This window comes from Equus caballus, chromosome 6, assembly GCF_041296265.1.
Source record: "Equus caballus isolate H_3958 breed thoroughbred chromosome 6, TB-T2T, whole genome shotgun sequence".
Taxonomy (NCBI): Eukaryota; Metazoa; Chordata; class Mammalia; order Perissodactyla; family Equidae; genus Equus; species Equus caballus.
Window position 1 is genome coordinate 60742745 of NC_091689.1, and position 12541 is coordinate 60755285.

At 41.5% G+C, this 12541-nt stretch overlaps 1 protein-coding gene and 1 long non-coding RNA gene across 2 annotated transcripts; one reads left to right on the forward strand and one right to left on the reverse strand.

The window, feature by feature from the left end:
- Positions 1-32: 32 nt before the first annotated feature.
- On the reverse strand, positions 33-3538 carry LOC111773941 (uncharacterized). The gene is made up of 3 exons (XR_002808679.2): positions 3420-3538; positions 1802-1889; positions 33-167 (listed from the first exon to the last, which is right to left on the reverse strand). It is a non-coding gene; the product is annotated as an uncharacterized lncRNA (long non-coding RNA).
- On the forward strand, positions 2275-12167 carry SPX (spexin hormone). The gene is made up of 6 exons (XM_023643222.2): positions 2275-2466; positions 2870-2950; positions 3375-3432; positions 3987-4049; positions 5676-5759; positions 10803-12167. Exons 1-6 carry the CDS (start codon positions 2461-2463, stop codon positions 10859-10861), a joined length of 351 nt encoding a protein of 116 aa, XP_023498990.1. The 5' UTR covers positions 2275-2460; the 3' UTR covers positions 10862-12167.
- The last annotated feature ends 374 nt before the right edge of the window (positions 12168-12541 follow it).

The window sequence follows — 12541 nt, forward strand, 5'->3', positions numbered from 1 at the left end:
ATATTGACACATTTGGATCCTATCCCTCTTGCCTTCTATGAATTCCCTTTTGTACTTCTCTTCTCTTCTACAACATCAGTTTCTCCTTCTCCATTGATCATCGCCATCAGCATACATGTCCTGCAAACGGTTTCTTCATTGTCATCAAGAGACACCAACTGACCTGACTGATTTAAGCAAAAGAGGACTTTATTAGAAGGACACTGCCAGTGGAATACCATCCCCTCTAGCACTGGATGCTGGAAACTGCCACTAGCACTGTGGCCAGTATTGCCCCAACAAACTCAAGCTTACCACAGCCAGTGCTGCACCAGGAAGTGTTTCTCCTGATCCCACTTCTTTCCATCCTGGTTCCAGATTCCCCATCCAAGTGGGTATATCTGATGGTTGAAGCCTGAGTCATGTGCCCACACCCTACCGGATAGGGAGTCTGGGAAAGTGAGTATCTGGAATTTTCAGCTTGTACCAAGGAAGGAAAACTCTGCTTCCCACTGAGAGTCATAATTCCATAATTCATAATTTAGGGAATTTTAGGAATTTCCCAAAAATAAAAGGGTTCAGATATGACTGGAAGGCCAAAAAGAATAACACACTTCCACCAGACTCGACTATGATCTTTTTAAAAAGTTCATTTTTCCTTTCCCCCTTTTAGTGAGATTTCTTAAAAAGGTTGTCCACACTTATCTTTATTTCCTCATATCCTACTCACTTTTGACCCATTCCAATCAAGCTTCCGTCTTGAGAAACCATTGTATTCCAAATTCCAGTTCACATTTCTTAGCTTTCATCTAGCTTGACCTTCAACATTATTGGATATTCTCCTGGCTTCCATGGCCTCACTGTCTCCTGGAATTTCTCCTTTCTTTCCAACTACTTCACCTCGACTTCCTTTGCAGGCTCTCCCTCTCCTCTTTCTCTCTCTGTTTGTTCTCATAGCTCTGTTCTTGCCTCTCTTCTTTAACTCCATTCACTCCCTAAGTATTCTCTTTTGATCTCAACCTTTTTTCTGCCTTAAAATTTTTAGAATTCTTAAAATTCTTAAATCTGATCATTCTTGCCTTTAGAAAAAAAAAAAATCTGTAGGCTGGTGACCTCTTTGCTGAGCTCTATAGAACTTTGCATCTGCAACTGCCTACTTTGCACTTCTACTTGGATGTCTAATATACATTTTAATTTCAATACGTCCAAAAGACAACTCTTAATATCCCTCTCTTAATTGGTTCCTTTGAAGTCTCTCCAATTTGAGTAAATGGCTTCATCATTCACCTGATGTTTAAGCCAAAAATCTGAGCATCATCCCTGATTTATTTTTCTCACACTCTCATATCCCATTTAACCATGTGTCCTCTATTTTCTACTTCCAACCAGCATCCCAAATTCATTTACAGCTCTCCGTTACCAGCAAGTAGCACCCTAGTCTAAGCCATCATCATTTCTTTCATATAATCATGTTCTCATACGTACTGGCCCGTTTCTTCCTCTCCGGTCTCAACTCACAGTGCTCTCCCCTGTCACCCACACAACTTTAGCTCCACGAGTCTCCTTCATATTCCTCAAACAAGCCAAGCTCTGGGCCATGCCCAAGATTTTGCTTTTCTTTCTTCTGCCTGGAATGCCTGGAATACTAATTCCCACCCCAGCTTATCCCATGTCTGACTCCACCTTATCTTTCCAGACTTACTTGAGTTTTCACCCTCCCTAAAGCAGCCCGCCACCCACCTTATCACATCATCTTGCTTACATTTACTTTATAAAGTATTTAAAACATTCTGTACTTTATTAGCCAGTTTAGAATGCTTACCAGTTTGCAGTGTTTTCCCCCTGACTAGAAGACAAGTTTGATCGAAGCAGAGATTGGGTCTTTTTCACGCATGGCTGTTTCCCTTTAACTAAAAGGAGGAATGTGTGATACATAGTGGGCATTCAATAAATATCTGTTAAATAACTGAATGGATAATAAAGTAAATGACTGATGTCAAATTCCACTGAAATTCCCTAACCTTTGAATTTCTACCCAAATGATTCATCTCTAGTCATCAGTGATAGCTAGTTACCCAAGATAAGTTTTCTTGCTTTATTCATTTACTTTTGATTCTGCCTGGGGTTAATCATTTTTTAACAATAATAATAATAAAATGTTTGGGGAAGCTAGTGGGAAAAGCAAAAGCAATGATGCTGATATATTCAGACTATCTCCCAGCTGATGGGTCAGTATCTAAACAAATGATGTCCACCCATCAATCATTCCTCTACTTCCTGCAATTGAATTTCCCAGGAGGAGTCAGCAGATCCTCTCAATCTTGAAGATTGACAAGAAGTCCCTGTGGACTCCCTAACTCTACCCAAGATGATCGGGACGGGTCCTTGACGCTAAGATTTTAAAAGCCCCACCTTCAGAACAAGACAAGAAAACTCATAGGGAAAGTTACAGTTATTGCAGGTTCTGGAAAGGAGCAGAACATGAAGGTAAGTAAAGGTTTTACTTGAGACTTTTCAGTTACTTTATAAAACACTTTACAGCTTTTTGCCTATTTTATGTTTAATAAGTGTTTTAGAGGCTAAAGGATTTTAAACAATATGCCTCTAAAATATGAAAATCATTTGATTTTATTAAAAAGTTTTTTTCCTGATTCACCTAATTCCTCACTTGAGTTAATGAAAATAATATATTTTTAAATATTTTTTTGAAAAAGAACTCTTTGTGGATTAAATAGAAGGTAAACTGGGGAACTCCCTTCTCCACATACTGAGTATTAAAACAGAAAATAGCAAAAAAGTAAGGAGTTTGTAATTGTCCAGGCGTCAAGGAAGGAAGCAGAAGATTCTACAGGCACAGAAATGATTCTCTTTGATTGATCTTTTCCTGCAGGGATTGAGAAGTCTGGTGGCAACAACCTTGGCTCTTTTCCTGGTGTTTTCTTCCATGGGAAACTCCAGCGGTGCACCGCAGGTAACCAAGTGCACTTGGGGATCCTGGGTGGGCTATCACTCTCTTCCTTCCTCCCTCCCTCCCTCCCTCCCTTCCTTCCTTCCTTCCTTCCTTCCTCCCTATCTTCCTTCCTTCCTCCCTTCCTCCCTTCCTTCTTCTTTCATTTCCTCCCTCCCCCCTCCCCACCTCCTCCTCCTCCACTGCTTCTTTTCTTTCCTTCCTTTTTTCCTTTCTCTCTCCCTGTCTCTTTCCTCCCTCTCTTCCTCCCTTCTTCCTCCTTGCTTTCTCTTTCTCTCTCTCTCATTCTCTCTCTCCCTCTCCCTCTCTCTCTCTCTCCTCCTCCCCTCCCTCCCTCCATCCCTCCCTTTTTTTTTTTTTTTTTTCCTAATAGAGGACTAGGCTGTACTGTCTTATTAACTGCTTTTCTCTTCTCCCCGGGTTGCAGAGACTCTTTGAGAGAAGGAATTGGACTCCTCAGGCTATGCTCTACCTGAAGGGCGCACGTACGTTCCAAATACTTTGCTCTTCCTACAGCAATAAAGGGAAGACCCTTAGGGGTGCATGAATCCATGGGACAGACGAAGAACTGTGGGGAGAGAATAATATCGAGTTTGTTCCCTTAAATAATCGAGGTCATCCTCGTCTCAGTTCATCAAGGAAAAGGGACGGGGTGCGGGGGAGGGAAGCGGTGGAAAGGGAGGACCCTCTGATTATTAGAAATCCCCCATCCCAAACTGGAGGGTTGCTGGCTCTGGGCACAGAGGAAGAGTCCAGGGCTGCCTGGGCGGCAACGCCCCGGCTGGGGAGCAGGAGCCCTGCCCCCAAGCCCAGTCGCGGGGCGCGGGCCTCTCCTCCTGGTCCCTTCGCCGGCGCCTGGCTCGGCCCGGGGTCGGAGTGCATGAAACTTGGCACCGGCGCAGATCTCGACCACGAGCGACCGGCCGCCGCCGCCGCCGTCGCCCCGCTCCCGGCCTGGGGACTCGCGGTGCCGAGCGGCTGGTGTCACCCCGATCGCCCGGGCCGGGCGGGCGCTGAGCCCCGTGTGTCGCCTTTGCAGAGGGCCGCCGCTTCCTCGCAGACCAGAGCCGGAGGAAGGACCTCTCCGACCGGCCGCCGCCCGGTGAGTGACCGAGGGACCCAGGGGGCCAGCCGGCGACTTCGGGCAGCACGGAGAGGGCAGAGCGCGCTCCGCCCGGCGCGGGTCGCCAGCGGCTCAGACCGGCCTCGGGCCGCCAGGGTGTGCCGCGGTCCCCAGGGGGCGCTCCAGGGACCGGCCAGGCCGGGGTTCAGCTCTGAGGGGTGAGGAGGGGTGGCCAGAACTGTGCAGCTGCCCCCGGAAATGTCCCTCCCCCTTTACGACAGGACCTTTACACAGTTACCTCTTAAACACCATTGTTGTTGTTACTAAAATATTGTCAAATATTACTAAAATAGAAATTTCAAACCTATGTCTCCATTATATTACTACAAAAAGCAATCAAAAGGTTCAAAGTCAGAAATAGTTACTCAGTGGGGGCCATTAAGAATGGGGCCAGGGACTATTATTTTTCATGATAAACCTTTCCATGCCATTGGATTTAAAAGATAACAATATAATTAATTTTGATACATATTAAAGGTTGAAATGCTAAAAATAAAAAGTATACAACTCATTTTGGAAAACACCAAACACTGTGTTGAGCACAGAGTAGTTGCTTAACAAATGTTTGTTTACCTTCAAGCTTGCAGGGTCGTTTAGCTTATTTACTTTATGAGAAGATTTGTTTTCCCACCACAGCTGCTCCGACGGTTTGTGTTGAATCAGGAAAGTTTTTCTTCTGTCAACTTAGATTTGAAGTCATTTTGAATATTTCGCAGATACTCCTTCAGTCAAATAATTGCCTTTACACGTGGGAAGATGGTAGCTTATCTCATCTTATCGTTGGAAGTGACAAGAGAGGAAGTAGTCCAGGCGCCGTGCAGGATCACATTTCAACCTTTCTGCCCAGACATCCCATATTTATCTCTGAAGGGTGACAATTTTCAAATGCTCTCAATCTTTCTGTGTGTGTGTGTGTGTGTGTGAGGAAGATTGGCCCTGAGCTAACATCTGTTGCCAATCTTCCTCTTTTTGCTTGTGGAAGATTATTGCTGAGTTAACATCTGTGCCAGCCTTCCTCTAGTTTATGTGGGATGCCGCCATAGCATGGCTTGATGAGTTTGTGAATTTAACCACTAGCCACCAGGCTGGCCCTGCAAGCACTCTTAATCTTAATCCTCCTTGCTTTCACAAAATTCTCTGTAGTATATAGTTTAAATTATCTTCTGTGCCCTGTAATACACAACATAACCAATTGTAAGTATTGTCCAAGGGAAATGTGAAAATGTTTCAAATTATAAAAATCAGCCTTTACTGATTCACCTGCGGCCGGTGGCATAGTGGTTAAGTTCCCACACACTGCTGTGGGGCCCTAGGTTCTGATCCCAGTTGTGGACCCACACACTGCTCCTCAAGCCACACTGTGGCGGCATCCCACAGGGAGGAACCAGAATGACTTACAACTAGGCTACACAACTATGTACTGGGGCTTTGGGGAGGAAAAAAAAGAGGAAGATTGGCAGCAGATGTTAGCTCAGGGCCAATCTTCCTCACCAAAAAAAATCTGTTTCACAGAGGTTTTCCTAGTATTATAGCATACTGGAATATAATTTGTGTATATGAATATTTAAATACTAATAGACTATGTATATATTTTTGTTTCTCCAGAAAGACGAAGCCCAAACTCCCAACTACTGACTCTTCCAGAGGCGGCAGCTCTGTTACTGGCTTCCTTGCAGAAACTACAAGAAGGTACAAGTATAGTGACCTCTTTCAACTGCAGACAGAGAAGCTTTGATTACTTTTGAAATTCTATGTTAAATACAACAAAGTTACTTTTATTTATTCTGCTTTTTAAAAATAATTAACAGTTACCACCCCCTCCCCCAGAAATTCACAGTGATGTTTATTACATAAAGACCAGTATATTTCTCACTAAAGTAAGTCCCTGAAACTTAAAAACATTTCCTTGGTGAGACTGGGACATTTCATATGAATTCCACAATCTATAGCCTATTGTAACCTTTATTTCTCTTAGAACTCTAGAATAAAAAGCTCAGAGTCCAACTATAAACAGCTTTGTTTTATAGTTAAAAAAACTGAGACCAAAAGAGGTTTAAATAATTGCAAATCCAATTACTCACTGTTAAAGGTTGAACCCAATGAAAATGCTGAAAATCAACTATTTTTACTTACAAACAGAGCAGTTTCATATGGGTCACCTTCATCGACATGGGTCAGTTTTGATTCTAAGCCTGTGTAATTTTCACACACTGTACAGTTTCTTCTATACCAAGATTAGGTGTAATCTCCAAATAGGGACACTGTCCACGTAGCATTAAAACTAGTGGATGAATTACTGTGTCTCAGTAACAGATTAGCAAGGGTCTTGGAGTATATAACAGGACTGGGTTCAAATCCTGGCTTTGCTGCTTTACCAGCTAGGTGACCATGAGCCTTAGTATCATTATTGGTAAACCGGAATAATGATATTCATGGGCAGGAATGCCATGAGAGCCAAATGAAGCAAGGTATAGTCATGTGACACATAATGACATTTTAGTCAGTGATGGACCACATATATGACACTGGTCCCGTAAGATTAGTACCAGATAGCCTAGGTGTGTAGTAGGCCATACCATCTAGGTTTGTGTAAGTACCATGGAGGAGGAAGAAATTTTCCTCTAGCCTTCTAGGTTCTTCTGGCTGGTTTAAGAATTAAATTGACATGAGACAGATTAACAGGAGAAAAATAGACCAAAGTTTAATAACATGGATACATGGGGGAAACTCAGGAAAACTGAGTAACTCACCAAAATGGCTGAAGCCTGCAACCTAAATACCATCTTCAGATAAAGGCAAAAGATGTCGCGGGTTGGGAGAGTCAGGGCCCTCAAAGGGAAGGAAAGCAACTCACAGGTAGGTGAAAAGGAGCAAACGTTTGAAAAACAAGTGTTTGACCACAGAGAGACAGAAGAACACAGAGGGGAGCCCAACAAACAGGCTTTTCTAGGTTCCTCCATGTCTCCCACTTAGTTCATGTTACGTTAAGGTGATAGCTGCTTCTTGAGATAGGTTTTTTTAATCTGAATTCTTTTAGTCAGTTAAGGGAGAGGTAATAGGAAAAACTTTCTGAGTCTTTCATGTCTTAAAAATGCTCAGCTGAAAATAATCCTCATGTTAAAAAGCCACATTTTTGGGGTGGCAAATTTTGTTCCCCTTCAGTACACTCTATGATGTTCGCACAACAACGAAATTGCCTTATGACACGTTTCTCAGAACATATCCCCATCGTTAAGCAACACGTGTCTGTACATAATTTTTATTACTATTTATAATAGAGGTCATCAAACCATAATAAATAGACCTAGAATTTTTCCTTTCAAAAATTGTAGTGTTGCCATATTTATAACAATTTTAATTTTAAAATGTATAAAAAAATATAGTGGTGATCGGGTGGTCAAAGTACGGGCTGCTGGCCTAGTGCTCTGACACTAGGGCCAATGAGAAAGCACGTGTGCTCTGCGCCTAGTATTGGACGGGCTGTGTGAGGGAGGGGAAGAGCGCTGGCTTCAGGTTATGACTTCGTTGTGAAAAAATACCAATCAGAAGCCAATGGAAGAGAGTGGGATAAAGGGGTCTTTTGAATTCAGAGCAAAGCCAGGGCTGACTTGGGTGAGTAGGGGGGATTATAAAACTTAATTCAGCAAATATGCATTTCTGCCTGTTGGATGCCAGCACTGTGGCAGGCAGAGAAGAAAGCAGATTAAGCAAAAGCAAGAGTGAGAGTGGCCTGTGCGGTGAAAAGATAGGGGGAGCAGTCGGTGGAATAGCGGAATGTAGGAGTCGTGTTATGACAGAGCTATGAGAATGGCTACCACTATTACTGCTACCTCTAGCTGATAATTATTGAGGGTTTGCTATAATGCAGTGTGTCAGGCACTGTTCTAAGCACTGGATGTGGATTAATGCATTTAATTCTCACAGTAGCTCTAAGAGGTAAGCACCCTTATTATCCACAATTTACAGATGAGGAAATAGAGGCACAGAAAAATTAAATAACTTGCCTACTATCACATGACAGGTACATACTGGAAGTGGCATGAAGAACCAAAGATGACTTATTATTTATCTGAGAATCAATAAGATGCGCTCTGGATTTTCAGTAGAGAGATGACATTGTGAAGGAAGATGAGTCTGGTTATGGGATATACGGTAGCAACAAGAGTCATAACAATAGCTACAATATGGGAATCTCTACTGAGTGTCAGATATTAAAGCTTATCTATTAATTAATCATTGCTGTTGCTAATTAATTGATGCTAATAGCTCAGAAAACTGGACTTTAAGAAATTCCTCAAAACTATTCCCATGATCAGTCAGGTTTGGGAACAACTGGAAATTCAGAGCCAGTTAATAATAAAGGTTGAAACCATGAAAATGGAAATCACTCCCAGGCCTCCGATGTAGTGGGAGAAGTGCAGAAAATAAAGGATTACCTTGGAGAATACTCAGAGATCAAGAAGACAGTGAAATCAGTGAAGGGACATTAAAAGGAGCTGGCAGAAATGTTAAGAGGAGAACCAGCATAACAGAGTCCAGAAGTCAAGGAGGGAAACTTTCAAGGAAGGAGTGATTAGAAATGTCAAATGTAGCAGAATGCTTAGTAAGAATACAGATATCAAGGGCAAAAGAAGATAATCGTGGCTAGGAAGGGTCACTGAACAGCCGTTTACAGGACTTCCACTCAGCCCTTGCCCAGTGACACAATTTGCTGCTGCCATGCCCTTTCTGACACCTTGTCCAGAGGCAATTTGGGACAAGAAAGTGAACTGCAGAGCTAAGAGAAAGAAGGTACTAGCTGACGTGGCTCTCAGAACTCTGGCAATGAAAAAGTGAGAAATAGTTGAATAACAGGTAGACGATGCTGCTGCATTCAAGGTGATCTTTCCTAAACTCCACTCTTGGCACACTTCCTGATCCTTGAGGTCAGTAGGAGGAAAGTGCTGGTGGAGACAGGTTGATGGTGAAGGTTTAGATTTGATTGCTGGAAGATGTGCAGAGCCAGAAAGGAAAGCGAGCTAGAATGGAAAAAGGGAGAGCTAATTTTCAAGTCGGGGAGAGGGATCTTCATTAGAAACCTTAGGGGAAGGATATGATTATACATCCCTGTTTCACGTCTTGTTTGAAAAATAAATTTTTTTAATTATTGAAGTTTCCTAAGTGGCTTGTCTCTGATAATGAGGTAAGGAAACAAAATTTTATTAATCTAAGTTGATGAAAAGTATCAATGCAAATAATCCATAACCAATCTATAAATGAAAATTTGGAGTGAGTTTATTGTGAGCCAAAATGTGAGGACCATACAGCCCAGGGCCTTCCTTTCTGAAGGAAGGAAGGGCACCAAAGAAGTGGGGTGTACAGAGTGGTTAGATACCCTCAAAGAGCATGTTTCACATATGATTGAAATGTCACTTTTACAATAGTCATGAGACTCCTCTGTCGGCACAGTGATTGATGGACACAGCAGGTAGTAGGTATGCTGTTTCGGTGCACACAGCAGGGAGCAGATCTATTGTGGGGTGAGCACAGCAATCAGTTCCTAGCCTAGGGAAAGATGCTTATCATTAAGGAAATGCCAATGTGGGGGAAGTTGCACCTTTTTCTTAAGGCCATTTGTTCTTGTCTGTGGGACAAAGCAAATACTTAAGCAGATATTCAATGCGTGCTCAACGGCCATGTCAGGTCCTTTTGGAAAAACAAAGTCAAGCCAATTAGGTTTACACCAAATGGCTTCCTCATATACTCCAATATATCCTACTGCTTGTCATTTCTGTTCGTCAAAAGTCATAGATTCCTGTATGATGTATTAATCACTAGTCATCTTTGCTATTTTTATTCTAAAGTCTCTACGTATTATTGGGAAGGCTCTTATTTTATGTGGTGGATTTTTATTTTAGTGAAGTATATAGAGGGATGCCTTCTTGCTGTTTTTTTTTCCCCCTCCCTTTAAAGAGCAACCCATTATCTGCAATATTTCAAAATGTGCTAGCAGTTCAGGTTAAAAGTTAACCCAGACGTTCAAATGATATTGGAACTAACTGAGGGAATGTGGTTTTATCTGGAGATGATCTCAGAGAAAATTAGGAGAAGCATTTTGCTTCTGGAAGCTCCCTCTCCCTACCCCATTGTGGGTTTTAGCCTTTCTACCTATTTTTAGAGTCCCAGAAACTGCTATCATCTGACTCAGTTATCCCTCCCCAGATGTGATTTCCCATGCTCTGAAGTTTTGCAATCCCGTACAGCTAACAAGGGTCTCTTCTTTTTGTCTCATTTCCTCCCTAGACCTCTAGCTCAGCTAATAAGGGAATATTTGCAAAAGTGTTCCTACTTCATCTTTCCCAAGAAAGCTTCATTTCAATAGGAAATAGAGACAGTACCTTGATAGAAGCCAATGGTTCTAATGGTGGATATTTAGACTTGAGACATACTTACAGCAAGACACGTGGCCTTTTCAGATTTCTACCAAACATACCACATTTTCGTTTCATTCATTTTGGAGATTCAGATTTGAAATGTGAATACTCCCATGTATCCCAAGCTGAGGGGGAAAATTTTAAAACCAAATCAATGAAAATCCAACTTTTTGGATTTTCAGTAGCAGAGTGCACAAGCTAACATAACTTAAGGGACTAAATGTTTATTTCCTGAGGTTCTCTTCAAATATCTTTTCTCCTTTTAAAACACAGGCTGGGTGTTTATTTTGTATAATTTTTTTTTTTTTTTTTTTTACAGCTGGAGAAGAAAATTTTGATCAAACCAGATTCCTAGAAGACAGTCTGCTAAACTGGTGAAAATAGACCAGATTACATTCAATTACAGTTCTGTTCTTGCTGAAAAGATGAACCACGTGAATAAAACCCGCAGACCCTTTTACTTCATTTGTAATCTTAGGAACACGCACAGCTAGATTTATTCTTCTGGATGCAAAATAATGTAAAGTTCTTAGCAGAGAACTTCATTGCCTTCTTTCATTGCTTCCAGTCCTGTTTAGATCACTTTGTGTCTTACTCTTGAATTTTTTAGAGCATTTTTGATTGTAAGGCTGAAGACCCTTTAGACTGTCTTTTGTTAAAACAGATATCCATTTTGGTCTAATAATTCCTAGCGGTTGGTTTTTTCATGCTGTCACCCACTTGCATTGTCTTGTCACTCAGCAGTAAATCTCCCTTTCCTTCTCCCCTTTCCCATCCCCAGGGAGAGTGAGGGAGAAGCATAGTGGGATGGGAAAGAACAGAGTGTGATTCTCTTAGCAGTTATCCAGGAGAGGTAAGTTGTTAAGAAGGGAAGTGGGAGCGGGTGAGTGGGCAGGAGGCCTGTGGTAGAACGCTTCAGTGTGGCTGCTGAGAGAGGTGGCTAGAGGTGAGGCTGGAGCAGGTGGAAGCTTCGCTGATGTTCCACAGCCAGGAGCTCCCCCCTGTGTTCTTTGGAGACCTCCCCGACTTTAGACACATGGGTCTAAAAGTTACTGGGAAATAAGCAAATGGAGACACACTCTGCTCCTGTGTACATTGTACAAAAGGAACAAACCAGTTTTTTAGAGGTAACCCATTTTCCATGGCTAAACAAACTCAAAGACTGCCTACTCCAATTGACTAGAACTCTAGTCTTTATTTGACATCAAACATTACATAAAGGCACCCTGATAACGTAAGTGCGTGGTAATATCCCTAATTTGTTTCTTTTCAAAGTCAACTTGGGTTCAATACTATCTGAAAAAAAGAAAAAATATATATATATATGCACATACATACCTACAGCAAACACAATAATATATTTATTTGGAATTATGACTATCATGTTAATTATTTTTGACCTAATTAATTGAGAATATTATTCATAAATACCATAAGTGGAAAGTATTATTAATTCTTACTATCATCAGTATATAGCCATTATTCAGTACTAAGGAATATTTTTGTGTGAATGTCTTTGTAACTTGGAATTACAGTTTCATTGTGTTGTACAGTCAAAACTGTGCTTATAAGATTTGTCTGTATCTTGTTTCATAATTGAGTAACGAAACTATATTCAAGTTAATGTAAATTGACCTCTGTTGAAAAAAATATGCTAGCATTAAAAAAACCTGTGGTATCATAATAGGCAACTGTCCTTAATTATAATTTGATTTTAAAGTGGATTTTTCTGAACAGTGCATATGTCCAGTTTATTGAGAATTATTTATTCAGTTCACAAAGACTTGTATATATTGGCTATTTAGATATTATGCTTAGTCCAAGAATACTTTTCTTTTGTTTTTGTTTTGTTTTTGGTGAGGAAGATTGTCCCTGAGCCAGTCTTCCTCTATTTTTTATGTAGGACGCCTCCACAGCATGGCTTGATGAGCAGTGGGTAGGTCCACTCCCAGGATCCAAACCTGCAAACCCCGGGGTGCCGAAGCAAAGCATGCAAACTTAACCACTAAGCCACCAGACCAGCCTCCCAAGAACACTTTTTAAATCTAGCTTATGAAA